At 48.1% G+C, this 22047-nt stretch overlaps 1 protein-coding gene across 2 annotated transcripts; it reads right to left on the bottom strand.

The window, feature by feature from the left end:
• Nucleotides 1-575: 575 nt before the first annotated feature.
• On the bottom strand, nucleotides 576-19631 carry Slc5a9 (solute carrier family 5 member 9). Of its 2 annotated transcripts, XM_048351269.1 has the most exons (15): nucleotides 19442-19631; nucleotides 17563-17634; nucleotides 15418-15565; nucleotides 15333-15382; nucleotides 14999-15163; nucleotides 13966-14071; nucleotides 13075-13155; nucleotides 12603-12808; nucleotides 12342-12477; nucleotides 11307-11414; nucleotides 10140-10290; nucleotides 8499-8667; nucleotides 6454-6669; nucleotides 4934-5105; nucleotides 576-1116 (listed from the first exon to the last, which is right to left on the bottom strand). In XM_048351269.1, the coding sequence occupies exons 1-15, from the start codon at nucleotides 19601-19603 to the stop codon at nucleotides 908-910; spliced, it is 2151 nt and encodes a 716-aa protein (XP_048207226.1). In that variant the 5' UTR covers nucleotides 19604-19631; the 3' UTR covers nucleotides 576-907. The 2 variants fall into 2 exon arrangements, with proteins under 2 accessions (XP_048207226.1, XP_048207225.1); XM_048351268.1 differs by lacking the exon at nucleotides 15333-15382 and having other exon boundaries at nucleotides 15461-15565; nucleotides 19442-19630.
• Between the last annotated feature and the right edge of the window lie 2416 nt (nucleotides 19632-22047).

The following is a 22047-nucleotide window of genomic DNA, read 5'->3' as shown; positions in this document are numbered from 1 at the left end:
CGGTCATGGTTGCTGGTAGCTGTGCCTCCTTGGAGCATGCCATGTAGGAGCAAGATGATATTACAGGGGAGTATGAGGCCTTGGGCTAGTTTGGGGCAACTTAGCTTCCTGGAGTCAGCCACTTAAGCCCATCAATGCACATTCTATGGCACATGGATTTGTGGCAGGCAAAGAGAAAGCAGCAAAGGCCTTCACACAATGGCTCCTAGGCAAGACCTTCCACAAGCACAGACAAGAACATTTTTGTTCCTCTTGCTTTCAACAAGCCTTGTCTCGCCAACTGGAATCTAAGCTTGAGGCCCATGGAAATTTTGCATATGTTGGGTTGGAGAATAGGAAGAAGTGGAATTTAATTAGTCACAAGGTCCAAGTGCTCCCTTCCCCAAATACCATCTGCTATCACAAATTCCATCACTCAACTCTTGGATTCAACAGCCATGACTACAGAACAAAGAAACTATAAGGTCATTACTGGCGATAAATTTCTGGAGTTGAGAATACATACAGAGAGGTGTAAGGGAATGGGAAGGGAAAAGAAGACAAGGGAAGTGGGGAGGGGGCAAAGATACAATTGGAGTTTCACAAAATTTTATTACTTATCTGAAAATATGGAGGCAGGGTGGATTCTTGAGCAGACTCACCAAGACTGTGGAAATAGTGTTTTGGAGGTAGGAATGTTGAAAACCACAATGTGAATACTGCTGTGTAGTGCTGGACAAATCTAGTGCCCTCTTTGTCCCTCCATTTCTCCACGTGTTAAGTATGTTGGGTTAGATGCTCCTCAGGAGCTCTGGCATTTGTGACCTACATAGTCTCCAGGCTAGACAGCAAGGTGAGGAAGAGAGCCTGTTTTGGTGGCTGGTGGGGTTTGGGTTGTTTGTCATCTGCCTGGGCCGGGTCTATGAAGTTAAGCAAAATAGCCCCAGAGAAAGATGTTGACGGCCAGCAAGAGGATGGCATTGATGTTGCAGACACTTCTCCAGAGCGGCTTCTCCTCAATGCTAGTCAGTTTCTTCTCTAGTTCGGCCTTCTCTGCTGAGCTCAGAGTCTGCTGTGAGGTCTCAGAGAGCCCACAGAGCCAGGCCCAGAGCTGCCTTCCCCAGAACCTGCATGGGGCTGGGGATAAAGCCAGAAGGGGAAGTGGAGCATGGGGTTGGGGGGAGAGGAAAGATTGGAAAAGGGATGAGACAAAATGGAGGAAGATGATGAGTAGCTGACAAAAGGGGTGGGGTACACGTGATGGGGGGCTTTGAGAAAAACCACAGGCTGGGTGCTCAATTGGGGACTCCAGGCTGCGTTCTGACTGTGGTCACAGAATCAAAACAGTCACAACACAGTAGAAGCTTCTTGCTTCAGACGGATGATGTGTGAATGTGGAGGACATGGCAATTATCCCAATTTGGAGCACAAGTTCAGAAAGAGGACAGACAGAGAGACCTTTCACTCACACAGGAATGGGGAAGCGTTTGACCAGGCAGATGTTTGCCTCTGCTATGGTGTAGGGCCCAGTGCTGGAGGCCAGGAACTGGACTCCGGGGCCAGCTAGGGCTTCAGCTGAGTGTGAGGCCATATGCAGGTCATGCGACTCCTCTGAACAACCAGGGCTGCCTCCCTCAAGTGCTTCTGTGACACAGCTCTGTGTTTCTAACACTTGTATTAAGCATCAAGGGAGAATGGAGGTTGGTCAGCACTGTAAGAAGTACCCAGTGCTGGACCAGGAGAGCCACTCTGGGGATAAGTTGGTCCCACAAAGCAAAGGTGCCTGAGCCCAAACAAGGCTCCTCGAGATGGGCAGAGGGCCCAAATCAAAGGATGAAAAGAGCACACTTTACAAAAGCAAAGTTTCAAGTAATAATTTAGGAATTAAATGTTTTCAGTGTTTAAAGTTAGCAGATAGAACATTAATAATAAAGTAAATATTTCTTTGAAAATCCATTCATGGAGACCAGCAAGACTGCACTGGGATGGAGTGCTTTGTTATCAAATGGTTGGCTTAGGGATGCGGTAGGTACCTGGTGAGTTTAGTACACCAGAGCATCAGAGAGTCCAGGAGTTTTAGTGTCCATGCGACTTGGCTTCCCCATTGTGGAGGAGGAAAAATGGCTCAGAAACAGGAGAGACCAGCTGGGCACTGGTAGTTCATGCTTGTAATGCTAGCTACTGAGTAGGCCAAGATTTGAGGATCATAGTTTGAAGCTAGCCCTAGCAGAAATGTCAGTGAGACTCTTAGCTACAATTAACCAGGAACAAGCCAGAAGTATAGGCATGGCTCATCTGGTAGCACTCTAGCTTTGAGGGGAAAAAGCCAAGTGAGAGTGAATGTTACTGAGCTCAAGTACCAAATGTGGCACAAAAAGAAAAGAAGAGAAGGAAGGAAGAAAGGGAGGAAGGGAAGGGAAAAGGGAGGGAGGGAAAGAAGGAAGGAGAGAGGGAAGGAAGATGGGAAGAGGGAAAAGAAAGTAGGGAGGAAGGGAGAAAGGGAGGAAGAAAGGTAGAGTAAAAGAAAAGGGAGAGGCATGCTTAGCAGGGCCCACATCATCTAAATAGTTATGAAGAAGAATTCAGTAACTCATTATCGTCTAAACATTAGATCTGGAATGTATGTACTTCTTTCAGGTTTGCTCTATTTTAACTTTTTAAAACTTTAAGCATTCAAATTTCTACTGTATGACCTATATCTGCCTTCCCCCTCCTTAAGGGGGCTACTTCTTCCCTGGTCCTGGTGTTTCTTTCATCAGGAAGGAGCCTTTGCAGAAGGGCTAGCATCTCTGTCTTTCTTGGAAAGGACTGAGGTGGGTGGGTATTTCTGTCATTTGGAGTCTCGCTTAACCTGATGCTTTCTTTACCTCTTTCGTGAGCAGCCACCTATAAGCAGCAATTTACTCTCTACTGCTCCAGGGGTAGCTCTATCCTGGGTATGAAGATCAGCAGGGAGCAGGTTTGTCTTTGTAACTGCATAAGTCTGTCCAGCTCTGGAGTCCAGCCATTGCAGTCCCTCCTTCCTTCCCTTTCCCTCAGGGAGACACTTTCCAGCATCCTTCTTTCCTTTATCCTCTCTTTCTTGGTGACTGTCTCACCTACACAGAGCTTATGATCCCAGGCCATCAGCTTTATAGAGGCTTGGACGTGATCCTTGCCTGCATTTTGAGAGGAAGAAACAATTTTGAGATGCCAGTGTCTTCGGCAAGGGCTAAACTTGAAAAAGTTGCAAAATGTACCTGAATGGATGGACAACTGATAAGAGTAGGGAAGGGAACTTTGGTCTTTGAGACAGTGCTTTCTGGAGTGAGGCTGCATGTGTGTGAGACTGTGGAAGTTTATGGGGGCGTACAACTGCTTTGTAGACAGCTTCCTATAGTGATCCATGGGCCTTAATGTCGTTTGAGCAAGAAGCTCTGTGCCTTAGACCTTGATGGAATTCTGGAGTTTACAATCTCTAGGCCAGTGGATGTAGACAGTGAGGGCCTTGGGAAAAGGCAAGGAGTCTGAAAAATGTGGTAGCCTTCTCAGGCTTCAAGAACAACACAGGACCCAGCAAAGGCAGAACTGAGTGGTAGAAAGTCCTGCAAACAAGGCTGAGATTCTCTGGCCTATATTCTTAATTCTTGACCACGGAAGTTATAGAAGGCCACTCATCCCAGGGCTAGGAGAGAATTCTTTTATTGTTTTGAGGCCCAGTAGAGCTTTGTCAGACTTGATGCCAAGCACCCAGTACAACCATCTAGGAACACAAATCCTCTCCAACTGAAACAGGAAATAAACATAGAACTTGAATTTCACTGACTTTTCCAATTCAGAAGGGCAGGAGAAATTGACTTTGGGTTTCAATTTGTAAATGGATACCACTGTCTGGATGAAACAATAGGGAAATCCCATAATGTCATCCTGGCACTCAAATAGCTGCATGTTGGTGTTTAATCTCATGATAGGAAGTTACAGCTCCATGATGTATACAGGGGCCACATTAGGTCCTAAAGTTTAATATATGTCCTATGTGAGCACACTTGAGAACCTCCAAGGTGCACACTGAACATGACCATCAGCAAGGACACCTGCAGAGGAACTGTCATTGCGTTGAGCTGTGTGTGGACACAAGAGGGACAACCATGCTTCTGTGTGACTGTAGCTCGATTTGTTAAGCTTCTTAGAATAAAGGAAGCGGCAGTGGGGACTCAGGGCCCATGTTTCTTTGCTAATTGTGATGTTCCCAGGCCAAGGGAACTCAGTAAAAGCGATGGTCTTTGTGATAGGTTCATTCACCCCTGCCAGGTGATGAGATTTCCCCATGGATAGGTTTGAGAAGCAGAAGGGTAAAGAGTGACTGCTGGGCTTAGCCCCTCCATCTTTTACAGGCTGTTGATGGGGTCTGATGGCCTGATTCCAACTCTGTCTAATGCTGGGGCTCAGTATGAGGAAGTGCACTTCCTACTTATGCTTTATTAGTTAGATATGCACATGTATTTGTAAGTGTGTTTGTGAGTGAGTGTGTCACATGTGCACCTATAATAGGACCTTGCACTCTCAGTTTTGGCTTTAGTCTGATACTCTAGCACTTAAGTCACACCTCCTCTTCTGGCTTTTTTTTTTCCTGGTTAATTAGAGATAAGAGTAGCATAGACTTTTTTGGCCACACTGGCTTTGAACTATGATCCTTGGATCTCAGCCTCCTTCATAGCAAGGATTACACGCATGAGCACCAGTGCCCAGCTTACACTTGAAGGCAGTACTTTGGTTGTCACTCATCTGCTTTACTCATCTGTCATATCAAAGAGCTCAATAGTCATGTAGAAATGAAGGAAGGGTGATTTTCATTGGGTTTCTGGAGACACCTCTTCCAACACCAGCCCAACATGAAACCTTCGGAGGCCTAACACATGTGTCTTTCCCCATTGCTCCCCTGAGAACCCCTCTCCCAGGCATGCCCTCAGCATACCTCCATGCTGCTCCTGGTCCTGAGTGGAGCTCCTCACCTCTCCTCCTGCTTCAGAGCTCACTCTAGATGGCCTTTCTGCCAGTGTGGTGATGCTCTCCCTCTCGGTCACACAGGCCTCTTTCTCCACCTCAGATGAGAGGCATTTCCGTGTCCACCAGGTCAGGCGAGCAAGCTGGAGGGAGAGGAAATGCTGGCTGGAGTCAGTGTCTCTAGAGAATGTTTTGACATAGAAAGAGGGGCCTGCTCACAGGAGGCCATCAGAGCCGCAGCAAGGAACAAGGCCGGGGCTGGGAGTCAGGCACCAGATCTTGTCCTTATCTGTCTACCCTTTTCTTCTACTAGGACCCTTTTCCTGAGGTCCTATCTCCACCAGGCCTGTGCCAGAGGGTGGAATAGAGACCTGGAAACTCACAGAATGAGGCTGGATAGAGATGTAGCTGCCTTCTCATGAGAATCTTTGAAAGTTAGGCGGAGGAACTGATAGTAAAACAACAACAAAGACAAAGCTCCTCATAAGCCAAGGAGAATCACTACAGACTGAAGTAAATAATTCTTGGATTTCCCAGGTTTCTCAGGGTGGATTAAACAGATCTAGTCTGGAGGCTGTTGGAAAAGTGAAGCAAGAAATACTTAGTGCTTGAGCTAATGGGTAGAAAGGAACTCGTTTTTCTTTTTCTTAATGAATAGAGTCATACTCAAGACCTCACGCATATCAGGCGAGTGCTCCACCACTGAGCTACCTCCTCAGTTCAGGAAGGAGTCTTTATGGATGCTAGTAAGTGACTGAAGGAGCCAAGTGTGGGAGAGAAGGAAGGCTCACAGGTAGTGGTGGCCCTCCCAGGGCTGAAGGTGCTAGTGAGAGAGTTAGGGGACATGGGTGGGGTGAAGTGGGGAGAGAGGGGCAGAATGAGAGAAAATACACCTGCATCCCTAAGTCAGTGTTCAAGGAGCTGGAATTCAATAAGATTGAAAGAGGTGGGTTTGATCTTCATTTAGGCAACTCTTTCTTTTCTCATTTATCATTAAAAAATGTCTCTACTCTTCTGAGGTCCAACTCAGAGTGATTTTTTTGCTGTGCCCACACCTGGTCCCCACAAAGAAACTGCCTGTCCTGCTGTGCCTGGGGCCTCCCCCTTGGGCCTGGTCCTCTGCATTTCCTCTTTGTGTAATAAGATTGTGCTAACACCTGTCCTCACGGTGGACAGTCACTAGCAGGAACCATTCATCTTTTTAAGTCCAGCACAGACAGGCAATAGGAACTCATAGAGTAATTTTTGAATTTGAGTGAGTTCCTTTTCTTTTTTCTTGAGTGCTACTGGTGTTTGAACTCAGAATCTGACTTGCTAGACAGGAACTCTACTACCTAAGCCACATGCCTCCCCCTTGAGTTTCCTGGCACTTGGGGATTCATGGCCCCATGAGCACCCCCTGCCAAGGTCATTTATGTAGCATCAGTAGAGAGGAGATCCCAGCGGGGTAAAACCCGGAGGTGGAATTCCAGGTATGAGTGCACCACTTGCCTTTTCTTCAGGAATGGGTGTTGTGCAGAGGCTGATGGTGACAATGACCGTGGCAGTGAGCCCACAGAGGAAGAGGGCAAAGTACAGGTAATGGAAGTCCTTCAGAACAGCTGGCCTCTTGTCCACCTCCCCACAGGCTGGGGCCGGGTATGAGAACTCCAGGATCATGCGCAGAACTCCTGCTGCCAGACCAAACATGAGGCCCCAGAAAGCTCCCTGTAAAAAGAGGGTACATAGAGGCAGGGGTGAGACACACAATGGGGAAGTCCTAGGAAGCTAAAGGAGACTCTGCCCCTAAATCTCCTTCCTACTGGCTTATGACACTCTCTGGCAAGTCTATCTCAGAGTGCTTCTCATTAATGTAGAGTCTGTGTCTGACTTAAAAGAAAGGCAGAGGGGCTGGGGATATAGCCTAGTGGCAAGAGTGCCTGCCTCGGATACACGAGGCCCTAGGTTCAATTCCCCAGCACCACATATACAGGAAGCGGCGCTGTGGCTCAAGTGGCAGAGTGCTAGCCTTGAGCGGGAAGAAGCCAGGGACAGTGCTCAGGCCCTGAGTCCAAGGCCCAGGACTGGCCAAAAAACAAACAAAGAAAAAAAAAAGGCAGAGTTGTGTGCTGAAAGAGTGTGGGCTTTAGAACTTCACTAGGATTGAAATTCTGGCTCCAATGCATCAACATGGCTGGAGTGTTTTGGTTTTTTTTACATGCAATGAAATGAGAATTGGATAAATGCAAGTAGTTAGGTACTTAACATCCAGATAGAATGAGATACACTTTTGTAATAAGCAAGACATGCTAGGATCTTCTTTCCAGCTTTCTCTGGTAGGTCAGAAATCAAAATACAGACTTTCTTCTTCCATTTGTTATAGTTCCATTTATCCCTAACCTTTACCTGTTCCTAGCATAAGTGGATCAGACAATTATATTTTAAAAGTGAGACACTGAGCCTGGCTTTAAGACTCTGAAATAAGTAGTAACATGCAGAATGCATCTGGGTCCTGTTGTGTGCCATGATTATCAGTGAGATCAGACCTCTGCAAGCAATGACACCTCTCTTAGGCGGTCCCTCAAGGAAGTACACCACCATGATGTCCTTTGGTATGACCTTGAGCTCTCACATTGTGTGTGTGAAGTCATGTCTACAATGCCCCTTAACGTACAGCCAGCCAATTTAGGCCCGGCTCTGCCTGATACCCTGGGGAGTAACCCTGGTTCCGGTTCTGGTACCTCTGGCAACCTCCAAGATATATCTGTTAGGTTTCAATGCAGTTACACAAAAGATGGACAGTTAGCACTTTTGTAAGTTTACACATCACCATCACCACTGCCATGGTATGACTTGGCTTACATAGAGAACACTGTAGTGTTAAAGGTGGAACAGAACCTAGAGTTCCTCAAAGTGCCTAGAATTTCCACATACAATTCCTTCCATCCAGCACACTCTCCCCTTCAAATCTCAGATCAGATGTCACTTCCTCCAGGAAGTCTTCCCTACTTTCCTTCCTGGGTTCCCTTAGCTGTGTGCTCTGTACTCTGAACAACAGCCATTGTCCTTTATGAAATTACTTATTTAATCAACTCTCCTCTCAGCTTGCTTCTTGATGATGACCTTCATGAACCTTCTTTTTTTTTTTTTTTTTTTTGGCCAGTCCTGGGCCTTGGACTCAGGGCCTGAGCACTGTCCCTGGCTTCTTCCCGCTCAAGGCTAGCACTCTGCCACTTGAGCCACAGCGCCGCTTCTGGCCGTTTTCTGTATATGTGGTGCTGGGGAATTGAACCTAGGGCCTCGTGTATCCGAGGCAGGCACTCTTGCCACTAGGCTATATCCCCAGCCCCCTTCATGAACCTTCTTAACCACTGCTGCCATAATGGGATTGATAAACTTTTGTTCAGAAAAGAAGGACATTAGATAGGAATTTAGTGGTTAAAGTCTGGAAGCCCAGAGAAGCTGTAGGCTTGTCCAAGGACCTGCAGACCAGGTGACTGATAGATCAGCACCCCCTACCCCTGCTGTGTGGGGAGAGTCAGAAGCCAGGTACTCACGGGCTCTGTGACCCTCTTACAGAAGATGGCCAGCAGGAAGAGGGCGGTGATGGGCGGGGCCAGGTAGCTGGTGACAGACTGGATGTAGTCGAAGAGCTGTCCACTGTTGGAGCTCTGGATGATGGGGATCCAGAGGATGCTGATGACAACCAGGACCACGATGAACACCCTATGGGGACGGCACAGATCACTGTGAGGCTCACTCTGCTGGGTCTGGTGCAGCATGGAATGAAGGCCACGCAGAAAAGCCAGGAAGAGAGAGAAGGGTTGTGCTTCCTACCTACTTTTCAAGGGATAACCCATACCTTCTGTTCATCATCTAGCCACTGAAAGATCTCTGGACTCTGCCTGGGATGCCTTTCCTCTTCTGTCTCCCAGCCCTGTGCAGGACAGCTCCCTTCTACAGAATGGTTCTAGCCTTTCCCTGACACCAAGTTTAAGCTTTGTCTCCACCTTTTCTCCTGAGTCCCCTTCAACTGATCCTCACTCAAAACTAACTCTGCAAAGCACTCTTGATGTATGAGTTTCTAAATGTACAGAATTGACGAAACAACACATCTTGGATGTGTTGGGTGTAATAATGTAGGTATCCAGCAGAGGCCACCACAATCCCACTGATTGATTAAAATAATTGGCAGCAACGTCAGGCAGATGGTGTGCAGAAATAAGGGGCTCTTCCTTTGGAAGTTCTATCAGTACTTGTCCTCCCCTCTCTTTTTCTCCTGCCATTTTCCTTCTCTCGGGCTTCCCAAGTGAGAGTCGTCTCCCCACCCTTGTCCTGCTCATATCCTGTGATGACCACTTCCTGTGCCAGAGACACACAGGTGCACAGGCAATAGAACTTCATGAGTGCAGAAGGCACTCAGGCGGAAGGAACACTGAGGATACAGCATGGCAATAAATGAGATATCTTTCCACCAGGGGGAGAATATGACCTTCATGCCAGAAATTAAAGTAAGTGGGTGGCCTTAAATTATGAAATAGAGATTTCAGAAAGGGCCCCTTAACCCTTAATCTTATATAATCTATAAACCCTGGCCTATGGAGAACAAGGAAAGGTGTCTATCACGTTATGCCTTTAAAAGCATAAGTTTATAATGGCAAAGTGATGTTTAAAATCTACATCTTGGTGTTCAAGGCTCTGCATCATTTGGAGAAGACATTCTTTTACACAGGTCACTTGAGGCAATACTCATCAGGTTTTCAGCTTTCTCTCAGGTGCTGGGAAAATCCCGTGGGAAGGGCATGTGACTCAACCTGTGTCCCTACCACAAGGGTATGGCGCATGGATGGACTAGATTAGAGGCATTCCCCAAGCTGATCCAAAACTCCATCATAAGAAGCTATAAACTCACATTTTCCTACACATTTTTACTTCCTATTGTGTCATCTCCAATGACCCATTCTGAGAGGAAGTTAAACAGGCAGGAAAGAGATTTTTCTCTCCATCATTCTGGAGGGGTAGTCTAGAGCTGAGGAGGAGGTGTGGGTCATACAGAAAGTCATTTGTAGAATGACCTGGTGCTCTGACTTCCAGGCTGGAGCACAGACCAGGCTGATTGCCTCCAGGGAACCCAAGGCAGAGGTAAGGGCCCTACAAGGAAGGTACACCCTGGAGGATGGAAGGATAGGCCAACACACCTGCCCACCACCATCAGCTCCTGCTCTGTCGCTGTCTTGCGGAAGCGATGCCAAATGTCAATGGCAAACAGGGTGCTGCTGCTGTTGAAGATGGAGGTGAGGGAGCTCATGAGAGCTGCCATAATCACGGCTATCATCAGGCCCCGTAGTCCTGGGGAGACACAAGGCCTGAGTGAACAGCTATTAAGGGTCCTGCTCAGACCATAAAGAATGCAGCCACAGCATACAGAGCCAGAAGTGTGGGATATGGATAGAATGAAGAAGGCATTGGGGAAGTTTCATAAAGCTAGGCCTGCTTCTGCCTTTGCCTCACCTTGTGGACTTAAATAATTCATCTATCCTCCCTGAGCCTCAGTTTCCTCATAGTGTGTGCGCCTAGGTGATCTTTTTTGTCCCCAAAATGCAGTCATTGAATCCCTCCAGTGCTACCTCACAAATACCTTTCAATGCCTTCTTTTCAATTCTAAAGCTACTGACTTGGTCAGGTCACTCATGTCACTTACCGTTGTATCTCCTTGTCCTCACCTCAAGCCTCTTCCTCATTTAACTCCCTTGAACTCCCAAAGCACAAATCTAATCACCAATCACTCTGGCTTGAACTTGCCCACTGCCCTCCATTGCTAGCTTCCAGCATGGAGATATTCTACTTTGCTGCTGAGTGTGCCCTGGGCTCCTCTCAGCTCACACAGCATGATCTCCCCTCCCCGAGTGTCTGCACACACGACTTCTCCCTGAGAATGTGTTTTCCATGACCTTTTGCTCTACTTTTTGCTCTACGTTCCTTGGGACTCAACTCCGCTTCTTCTCTTCCTGACAATCCTCAGGCTGTGCCTACTTGGGGCTCCCTTAGTTCCCACTGTGTTTCTACGTGGGTGACTTTCCACTGCTTTCTAGGTCTCTGGAGGATGCACAAACCTGGGAGCAGAGACCTGACTCTTATCTCTGCATCACCAACACCAGGACACAGCAGCAGCGCTTTACAAATGCTTGTGGGAGTGTGACTCTGTGTGTGTGTGTGTGTGTGTGTGTGTGTGTGTGTGTGTGTATGTTGGGGGGACTAGTCCAGAGGTCATCTTTCTCTTCCCACTTCCCCTCTCTTTGCGCTGCAATCCCTTTTGAGTCAGGGGATGGAAGGAGGCAGGCAGGAGAGTGGAGGGAGAGACTCACCCACAGGCATGAGAGCCATGATCAGCTTGGGGTAGGCGATGTTGGAACATCCCACTCGGGTCCCACAGACTCTTTGACAGACATCAGGGTCCACACAGCCCACTTCGTCTGCAGGAAAAGGGAAGGCAATCTGAGCTGTGGGATCCTGTGCTGGCATTTGCCTTCTGACACTTAGGAAAATGTTCACTGGAGACACTTGACATAATTTAGAAGGTCAAGGGGCAAGGGCTCTTGCAAGTTCTTGCTTATGTACTACACTGCAAAGCTTGATGGAGTCTTTGGGGTTTTAGGACTTGGATTTTGGTAAAGATAAATATTCTCAGATGGGGTTTAAAAACCCTTTATCTTTTTCCATATAAAGAAGCGATAAAGGGATTTGAAAAGGGTATTCACATACAATTTGTTTTCTACTTAAATACTTCATAAAGGTTCAGCCAACAATGCCTTACTTATATAACTTCCTCCCTCCCTCCCTCCCTCCCTCCCTCCTCCCTCCCTCCCTCCCTCCCTCCCTTCCTTCCTTCCTTTCTTCCAGTAGAAGTGGGTTTTTGAACTCAGGGCCTTATGGTCGCCAGGCAGGCACCCTACCACTTGAGCCATACCTTGAGCCTTTTTGTTTTATGCTTTTGTTTGTTTTTCAGGTGGGTCTTGGGACTATTTTCCTGGGCTGATCTAGACCTCCTGAGTAGCTGGGATTATAGACATGGCCCACCACATCCAGATTGTTTTCTGGAAGAAGGTCTTGCTATCCTTTCTGACCTCAAACTGTACTCCTCCCTATTTCCACCCCCCCCCCAAGTATCTTGGATAACAAATGGCACCAGATCAAGTAGTATTTTGGGACCTCTCATCATTTTGTCTGGTCTCACCTGGAACTGCAATCCTTCCATCTCCACTGACATGTGTCCAGCCCTTCATATGTGATCTTAAGGCAAAGGCTTATTGATCCCTGTACTGAGCCATCTTACCCATAAACACCTTCTCTGGAAATCCCACACAAGGCCTGCATCCCAGTGCCCAAAGAGTAAGACTTACCTGGGTATAGAGCCCTGCTGATCATGCCAGGCATGACGATGAAGAACATGGGGAGGATCTTCAGGTAGCCCCCCAGCACTGAGCCTCCCTTCGCATGTGACAGATTCTTGGCAGAGAGAGACCTCTGCACAATAACCTGAAACCATAGTGATGAAGGCTGCCACTCAGTTGAGACTGGATCACGGTAAATTTAAACCAAGTCCAGCCTGACAACCACTCTACTTTCTGGTGTGCCAGGCCAAGCCTAGCTAGGAACATTACCTGGTCTGTACACCAACACCAAGTGGCCAGCACTGTCAGGCCAAAAATGAGACCAGGCCAAGGGATATCCCCATTCACAGGGTCCCGGAGCATGTGGAAGGCATCAGGCCGTGGGAGGTGACAAGTGGTGTTGGGAACTGTGGCATTAGGGATGGCCTGGTTGTATCGCTGCTGCAAGCCTGGGTACCAGCCTACTTCCTGAAAGCCTGTGGGAAAGACTCCATGAGAGAAAAGCCTGGGAACCCCACTGGGCTCTGTGGGGGAACTGATGGGAAGACTGAGAATGAGGAAGGGAAATGGGGACTTAAGCTTAAGACCCATGTAGAGAAAGCTCTGCTTTAAGGAACCCCTGTCCAGAGAAGAGACATAGCACTGTGCTCTAGAAAGTTCCAGGCATGCAGTGGAGGTGGTGAAGACAGATCAGAGAGGAAATTAGGGGTGAGGCTGGGGTATACTTAGGTCTCTTTCCTACCCAGAAACATGAGGACTAGGGCTCCGCCCACCATAATCACTGTCTGCAGAGTGTCTGTGTAGATCACAGCAGTGAGGCCCCCTGAGGACTCAAGGAGAGGACACTCCAGTCAGCATCAACGAGGGGTCTTTTCTAGCAGCCTACCTTATATTTGGACATTCTGGGGAGATCAAAGAAGACACAGAGCCTTCTTAGCAGTGGTCTGTGGCACTGTTTTTTCCCACTCTGGCCCACTCTGGGGGAGTCGAGGCTGATACCATCCAGTTTACTTAGATGCAACTTTCTGTGCCTACAGCATCTGCCCAGAGGCATGGTGCTGAAGCTTGCTACTGGTCGTATCTCATGCTCATTCTTTGAACTGTTCTGTGGGCTCCACCAGGAATGTTATCTTCAGTACCTTTCCCCAGACCTATCTAATGCCTCCCATCTTTCAAATCCAGCATAGCCATAAGAAAATCTGTCCAGGGCTGTTTCCCCAGGTTTTCAGCCTTATATGAGATACTTTAAGCAGGAAAGGCTGGGTCTCATCCCAACAACAGTTCCCTAATCTCTCCCCTGCCATCCTCCCTGATGTGCCTGGCCTTTGGTAGTGCCTCTTACCATCTCTCTATCCCTGCCTCTACCTGGCTCTGTTCCCATGTTTCTCCTTTTCAATCCCCTCTTCTCTATCTCACTGTGTCTTTGGGTTTGTTCCTTTGTGTTTTTCTCTTTTTGTGCCTTTCTCTTTTAGTCCTTCTTGGCCTCTGTCTCCCCTACTTTGTCAGGATCTGTGTCTCTATGTCCCTTTTTCTGCTTCTGCCCTTCTGTCTTTCCCTCTGTGTTTCTTCCAGTCAATATTTCTCTTTTCCCTTCTTTGTCTCTCCATCCCAATGTGACCTTCTTCTGTCTTACCTGTGATGGTATAGATGGCTGTCACCACCAGCAGGATTACTGTGGAGAGATAGAGGTTCCAGCCCAAAGCCATTTGGATGAAGAGGGCTCCAGAGAAGATGTCAGTCTGTAAAGAGCCAGGACCCAAACGTCCAGGCCACCCCAGGTCCTCAGCATGGCTGCTGTAGGTGCCTCACTTACCTGCTCAATAAACCAGGTGCCCTCAGCCTTCATCACCCAATGACTAGGAGCCTGAAGTGCCCTACTGAGGAGTCAGGGGTTGACCCTGCAGATACTAAAGAGCCATTGATACATTAAAGCAAAGAAGTGCTTGAGAATATTTTGAAACTAAGAAAACCAGTGCCTGTAGGCTGTCCAGGAAGGCATGGAGAGAAATACAGTGGAAGACCAGGGAGGTGAAGGTAGAGCTGGGGTGGAGAAGAGGGTGTTTGGGAGTTGAGAGGAAGAACTCAGCAGGTTGCTTCCTGACACAGCAGAGGCTCAGTCACCACTTGGTAATCCCACAGCTGACCCAATGTGACAGAAGCCTTAGAGGACTTAGAAGTGAAACCTTCCCCCAATCTGAAATCTACCATTCTAAGCAATTAAGGAACAGTTGCTGAAAAAGAATCCATAAAAATATAAATGGAATGAACAACCCCAGGACTAAAAATTCTGTCATTTACTTAAGGACTGCCATTCTCTTAAACACTTGTCATTAATTTTTGACTGCCCCATTGCATGCATTGAAAGCACACAAATCCATCCCTCCTTTCTTCTATCCTTCTCCTTTTATTTCTTCTCTCCCTCCATTCATCTTTCTTCCTTCCTTTCTTCTTTCCTCCTCCTTCCCTTTTACTATTCTCTTCCCTGCCTTCCCTTTCCCTTTCTTCCTCCCTCCCTCCCTCCCTCCCTCCCTCCCTCCCTCCCTCCCTCCCTCCCTTCCTTCCTTCCTTCCTTTCTCCCCCACTTTCTTCTACCCAATCTATGACTGTCAGCTTCCTCTCAGTGTTAAGCCTATGAGAAGCTAGCCTCCTTGGAGTGTGGTACGCACCGATATCTTGGTGAAGATGTAAAGGATGAGAGACAGGACAGACATATACACCTGGATCCGCTGGCCCCCAAATCGCTTCTTCAGGTACTGTGGCATTGTGACCACACCAGCTGCGATGTACACTGGAACAAAGATCCAGCCTAGGGCCAAGAGCAGGCAGGATGCCTGGGAGAGCAGAGAGAATAAGATATCTCGATTGTTGTAAAGGAACTTGGAGAAAGAATCTTCTACTGTGCAAGAGAGAGCCCTGAGCAGAGAGGTAGGAGGCCTGGAGCCTGATCCGGGTCCTGCTTGCTGACTTCAGGCAAGCCTGGCTCTTCCAGGCCCTGTTTACCTCATCTCTTAAATTGGTTCTCCATTCACCGTGCAGCCTCCCATGGATTGCTAAAGTTTCTCTCCACCCCAGGGTGAGACCCGACTCAGATCCACCTTATCCAAGGGCAGCCAGGTCTGTTCCCTTACATTCCACTCGAAGCCTCCCACGGCCAGGCCTCCGGCAGCCCCTGTCCCCGCCAGACCGATGAACAAGCCGCTGCCCACATTGCTGGACATCAGAGATGCTCCAATCTGCAAGGCACAGTGGAGGTTGTAGATCAGGGGCCAGGGTTGTATCAATTTGGAGATCAGGACCACAAGCAATGAGGAGGAAGCAAGAGGCTAATGTTTATTGGCCATTGTATGAGGAATTCCATATGCTGGATATATTTAATCTCCATCAGTATCTGAGGAAGGGCCAGGAATCTTCCCAAATTACCCCAGCCCTTGTGCTACCCCGACCCCAGTATGCATGCATTCATAGTCACATGCACACACACACTTACATGCACCTGCTGATACATGCATTCACACCCATTCACATGCATGCACACACACACCTTGAACATAGACATACACCTAAAGGCACTCACTCCCACCCTCACCCCCACACTCTCAGGTGGCCCAGGTGTGCAAAGGGAGCTAGATGAACCACTTGCCACAGCTGAGAGCTTGGGCCTCTTGCTTCTCCCTGGAGCAGTGTGATATGCCCACCCACCCAGCCACCCAGGGCTCTGTGTTCCCAGCTCTGCCCGGGACTCCTGGCTCTTAGCTAGACAAGATGGGCAAGGTCAGAGGAAAAGTCCAGGAGAAGGACCCCTCTGCGCTCTCTTGAGCCAGGAGTGACTGCTGCTTCCTTTAACCTCAGTTTCCCAGTCACACACTCCCTTCAGGGCACAGTCCCAGGACTGGAGGACACCCAGACATCCATCCCCAGCACGGCTCCACTGAGCTTCCTGTGCCAGAGCTGCTTCTGAGCCTGGCCGTACATTGGCCCAGATTTTAGATGCAGGAAGCCCAGCACACAGCCTGGCCCACCTGAGGGCAGGCAGCTCGTCCTTGCTTCTCCACAGGTGTCTGTACTGGGTTTGGGATGCTTGGGAACCTGAGGACATTTACCTAGGTTTCCTCCTTCTGCACCCTCTTCCTGCTTACCTGCCTGAGGCTTCCTCAAACCCTCAATAGGACCCAGAGTTCTTTCCTCTGTGAGAGGGGTGGGCTGTTCAGCCTGACTCCTGGGCATTCTCGACCTGGCCAGAGGAGTCTGCTTTCTCTTGAGCTTCTTTCTCTTCACCTTGGCTTATTTCCAGAGCTACGATTATGATATAGTGGCTGAACAGAGCCACCATATGTGAATAGGAGTGGGTGCTTGCAGTGTGAGTGTGTAAGCATGTGCTGTGTGTATGTGAGAATGTGACCTGTATAGTACTGGATTGTGAGAGAGCTTGAACATGGGAATGGATGTGTGAAAGAGAGAGCACAGGTGTGTGAAAACTGAGAATGCATATGCTCTGTGACCAAGTGGGTGTGTGATTGTGAGTGTTCATGGGTGAATGTGAGTGTGTAATTGTATGAGTGTGAGCATGTGAGTGTGAGGGATTGCATGTGAGCATATGAGTGTGTGGTTGTGATAATTAATGCACATGTGAAAGTGGGGTATGTGTGAGGATGTGAGTTTGGTGTGTATATATCCAGCTTCAGTTACAGCTGGGATGATGCTGTCACTATTATTGTTCCAGGCAGGGCAGAACCCACTTCCCTCATTCCATTCTAGGATGATAGGATGGTATGATGGGAGAGACTGGGGTTCACAGAGATTTACTTCTCACATCTCCCCAGCACTAAGCTTCCAAGTTGCTTTTTGAGGAAATCTTTCTTAGCCTCCTACTGCCACAACCTGAATCTTGGGGGCTTCTTCCAAACTCTCCGAAGTTCCCCAGCTCAACTTGGGCCATGTTGTCCTATCTTGCAGTTAACTCTGAGCTTCTCTAGGACAAGGAAATTCCAGATCCATGTCTGTGTGTCCAGTGCCTAGCATGGGGGTGCCCCACCCTGGGAGGTGCCTAGGGGGGGCTTGAGTGTGAGCCAGGCCACTGGGGTTCCTGGGTGACTGTGGCTGGAGAGGACTCCAGCATTGGGGGACCCACTGGGAGGCTGTCCTCAGCCAAAGCAAGAGAAAATAAGAAGGGGTTGGGGGAAGGGGGGCCTGGGAGTCCCCACATTGGAAGATGAGAGAAAGGTCAACTCACTGGCCACCAGCTCATGGACCTCCCTGCCAGGAAATAGCCACCAACAGTCCCTCGGCTTGCGCGGATGGATGACTAGAAAGGAAATAGCAAGAGGTCAGAATTTGTTGTTCTCTCTAGCTCTTTGCTTTTGACCCTAGAGTCCTTGCCTATTAGAACAGGCAATGTGGGGACTCAGAAGATGAGGACTGACAGAACAGAGCTGCCCCTCAAGTGCTGACAGCTTCACCTCTTTTAAGTTGTGTTTTGGGGAAGTCACATTGACTCTGTGAGCCTTGATGCCTGTCTCCCGGGGTTGGTGTGATAAAGGATGATGAAAAATAAAAAGAATAAAGTATGCCAAAAGTCTTCACAAATGGACTTGATGTCCATCTCCCAGAGGTGGTGTGATAAAGGATAATGAAAAATTAAAAAAAAAAGTATGTTAAAAGTCTTCACAAATGGCAAAGTATCATTTAGGTATTTCAGATGGCAATTACAGTCCCCTTTACATACATACACACACACACTAGTGCCCTTTACACACACACACACACACACACACACACACACACACACACACCCCAGCCTCCATGTCTGCTCTTAGGAGCTGGCTTAGAATCTCAATCTAAGGGCATAGTGACAGGTGCTCCCTGGGTTGGCCTCTCTCTTCCTCCTAACTGGGTTTCCATGGTGGAAGTGTTGGTTGTTCTGACTGTACAGCTCTGGGCTTTGCTTGGTCCTGAGTAAGAGCCCAGCACTGAGCTCCGCCCATGGCCCCAAACTCAGAGGAATGAAGAAGAGTGAGTGGTGCTGAGTAGTGAAAATGAACTGGAAGCGGTTACAGTATGCTGATAACTGGAAGGCAAAGGTCTCTGATTGGGTCTGGGATAGGAGAGATCCTTAAAGGAGAAGGGGAGAAAAGGAAAGTCATAGTCACTAAGGGGTGACGAGCATCTGTGGAGTTTTTGCTTGGACTTCCCTGTGTCGTCTGTGATCCTCTTGGAGGCCATACAAACAACACAAACTTATTTCAAGGATGAGGAAGGTTTTCCCCCAGGGCTCCTCACACTGGCTGTCTCTTAGAAGCTGCTGAGCACCTGCCTGCTCAGGAGATGTCACTTCTTACAGAGAAGGGAACTGGAGCCCAGAGAGAGTGCCTGATCTCCCTACAACTCAGAAAGTGACCAGTTCAGGCTGGGACGCAGGCTGCCTCTCAACAGTCTCAAAGTGCTTGCCTCTCAGATGACACCCTCTGCTGATGGTATACTGATGGCAGAAGCTGTTTATTACCTATCTCCTGCATGCCAGGCACAGTGCCAGGTGTGTATGTGTTCTGTCACAGAGCGATCACAACTTTCTGCAGCGTCAACCTTACCTTCGATGCCCATAGGAGAAAACTACGGGATTTCTGCATCCTAGGCCCATGTGGTTCTGACTGCTGCGGTAGATGTCTGGGCTCAGACCCTCCTGACCTTGAAATTGGTCACCTACTGACAGCACTACTGCTCTTGAGGCAATGAGAAGCAGAGGGCTCTGGGAGCTTGCATGGTGGCCTTCCTAGATTAACACATGAGCCATAGCTCCTAGGCCAAGACACTAACAGGACTGGGGAATATCCTCCAAGTTCGGATCTTGAGGTAAAGATGTAGCCTTGAAAGTGAGGCACAGGGGTAGTTTTGGATGGTTGAGGTCCAAGGTGGCAGATGTAGAGAATGGCACCGATAGAGGGGAGTCAAGGTTCATTGCCCAATCTCTGGCAAACATCTCTGGGCCTCTCAGTCTGCCCTTCTTCCCTGTGGTTCTGTGGTTTGCTTCCTTCTTCTGCCCTCACCCATGTGATAGTTCAAGACAAAAGTTGGCTGCTGCCTCCCTGGAAGGCCCAGGATCAGGCCTCACTTACCCAAATCCCCACAACAATGACAAAGACAAAGTAGATGGCCACCACCACGATGTCGTAGGCGTGTAGACTCGCTTCAGAGCCCAGTGCCGAGCGTAGGGTTGTCTCAGGTCTGACTCCATAATCTGGGACTTCAGGATCCATTGCTGCCATCTCCTTTCTCATCTGTGTGGGCCCTTGGCAGGCTGGACTTTGAGGTGCTTTCCTTTAATGATTAAACAGCCCCAAATGCCATTAGCCTTTGAGAAAGCTGGCATGTAAGATCTCTGCCACTTTTGTTTTCTGAATACAACAGCACCCTATCCCCTCATGACTCCCTCTCTTTCACTGCTGGCAATGCACACGGATGCACACATATACACACATACCTACCTCCATACATACACACAAACACACACATTTGTGCATGAAGACACACCTGTCTTATCCTCAGAAAAGCAGAGGAGGAATGGAGAAGAATTCTAGCAACCCAGAGTGGGGAAGACTTCAGAAATCAAGGGTCTCAGGCTCCCTTGCTGTGTGCAGGGGAAACTGAGGCCCAGAAAAGTATAGGTGGATCTGAGACTGGAACCCAAGTGTCTTAATCCCTGAGATTTTCCTTCACCCAGTGGATGGAAGAGAGGGGAAGAGACAGGAAGAGTAAATGCCTGCAGCTGCAGCTTCACATGATCCCACTTCTAACCCCGTGTGGTGTCATGGTTCTCCTCCCCCCTCCTCAGCCCCTCCCCTGGGCTCCTTTCTCTTTAATACAGTAGAAGACAGTGAGGCCTTGGAGAGACCAAAGGTAATTCCAAGGAGCAGAGCAGGGCCACCTGGGACAGGGCTTAGCAGAATCTAGCACTCATTAAGGTTAGATATCAGAAAGACAGAGAGGTAGTTTTGTAGAGGAAGGTGTCTTTCACATACATTTGAAAGTAAACAACAGTTTATCTGATAAATGAAAGGAGTAATGGGACCAAAACCTGTGTTAGCCACATCAAGAAAATGGAAAGGACCAGGGCCATAAGGTCCTTCTGAGAGGACCTGGGGGTAGAGGAGGGGCAGTGGGGGGGATGAGGCTGGTGGATTTGTGTTAATCAAGGAGGGGCCAGACACAGATCTGAGCTTGGGCCACTGAGAAAGCCACAACATTACCATTCCAAAGAAGGGAACTGGAATGTGTCAAAGAGAAGAGCTGAGTTCTTCAACCCTTCCCGCCCTCCTCACCAGGAAGGCCATAGGGACTCTCAGGATCCTTCCACCTGTACTCCCCACTCTGGTCCCCAATCACCTTCTCACAGGTGACTGGGGCTCAGTTCAAACCATGCATATTTTTCCTAATCCCAAACCAGCAGGTTTAGGCACACAGCAGCCACTTTCCAGGCTCATCTAAGACATATCTGTCAGCTTTCCATCTGACTTAGCCACCCAGAGCCCCACAGTATCAGGAAAGAAACAAAGAGGCTTTGAAATAGCCAGGGAGATCTTCAAAAGCTCGCATCTCTGACACCTCAGTGAGCCCTGCCTTCCCTTGCCTTCCTTTGCAGGATTTATTCCATTTTTGCTTTACTCAATACTTCGTTATTTGTGTCTCAGCTCACTATGAATAAGAGACAATAAGCCACAGGAAATGGGTGGGCAAGGATACACAGGTTCAGGAAGATAGCACTGATGGGTTGACAGTGAAGGAATGTCATCCAAACCAGGGGAAGATGAGAAGATGATGCTTCAATGGCCACCTTGGGGCAAGTAGACCTGGAACGTAGAGCAGATCCGTTCTCAGCCAAGGACATTCTTGAATAGCAGCCAATCATCCATACACACCAAGGACCCAGAATTGCCAGGGAAAGATGACTTGGTCATGATCAGTTTTCAGTGTAGAAGCTCAGGATGTCCATTATAAAATTTAGGAAGTAAGTTGTGATGATATGGAGAAATTAGAACCCTTGTGCATAGAGATTATGAAATGGTGCAGCTATTATGAAAAAATAAAAACCACAGCATGCAGGGTCTCAAATTTTTTTTTTAAATTCCAATTACTGTGCCCCAAAAGTCTCACTTTGGTCTAAAGAACTAAAGGTAGGGTCTTGAGATATTTTTACATTCATGTTTGTAGCAGCACTATTGATTATAGTCAAAAGAGGAGGCTACTGAAGTGTCTATTAGTGGGTGAATGGAGAGCTGAAAGGGAATGCATGCATGGAACTAATTATTATTCAGCTTTAAAGAGACTCTTACATATACTATCCATGGATGAACTTTGAAGACTTCGCTCTAAATACTGTCACAAAAAGATAAATGTCATCTAATTCAACTCATATAAAGTACCTAGAGGGGTCAAGGTCACAGTGACAAGACAGAAGCAGAATGGTGGTTTGGAGAACCTGGAGAAAGAGGAATTAGGGCTCTATGCTGAGTGGATGCAGAATTTTCAGTTTGGGAAGTTACGGGGATGAATGGTCGGTTGCACAACATAATAAATATATCTCATTCTGTTGGCTTCTATATCATATTTTTCTACAATTAAAAAGTACAGGGAAATATAGAAAACAGCATGGAAATGACAAAGCAAGGGGCAGATGTGTGGGGCATGCCTTGCAGCATTAAGAGGCAATCAGCTGGCCCGCCTG

This window comes from Perognathus longimembris, chromosome 7 (assembly GCF_023159225.1).
Source record: "Perognathus longimembris pacificus isolate PPM17 chromosome 7, ASM2315922v1, whole genome shotgun sequence".
Taxonomy (NCBI): domain Eukaryota; kingdom Metazoa; phylum Chordata; class Mammalia; order Rodentia; family Heteromyidae; genus Perognathus; species Perognathus longimembris.
The sequence above is the reverse complement of the archived record's forward strand: the minus strand, read 5'-3'. Positions and strand labels throughout refer to the sequence as shown.

Excerpts from the sequence above, each read along its gene's own strand:
- Slc5a9 (XM_048351269.1), bottom strand. The coding sequence starts at position 19,603 with ATGAGAAAGGAGATGGCAGCAATGGATCCTGAAGTCCCAGATTATGGA. Across the intron at positions 13,156-13,965 it reads AGCCATCTATACCATCACAG|GGGGCCTCACTGCTGTGATC; the intron begins GTAAGACAGAAG and ends TTGAGTCCTCAG. Across the intron at positions 12,809-13,074 it reads CCTAGTCCTCATGTTTCTGG|GCTTTCAGGAAGTAGGCTGG; the intron begins GTAGGAAAGAGA and ends TCTTTCCCACAG.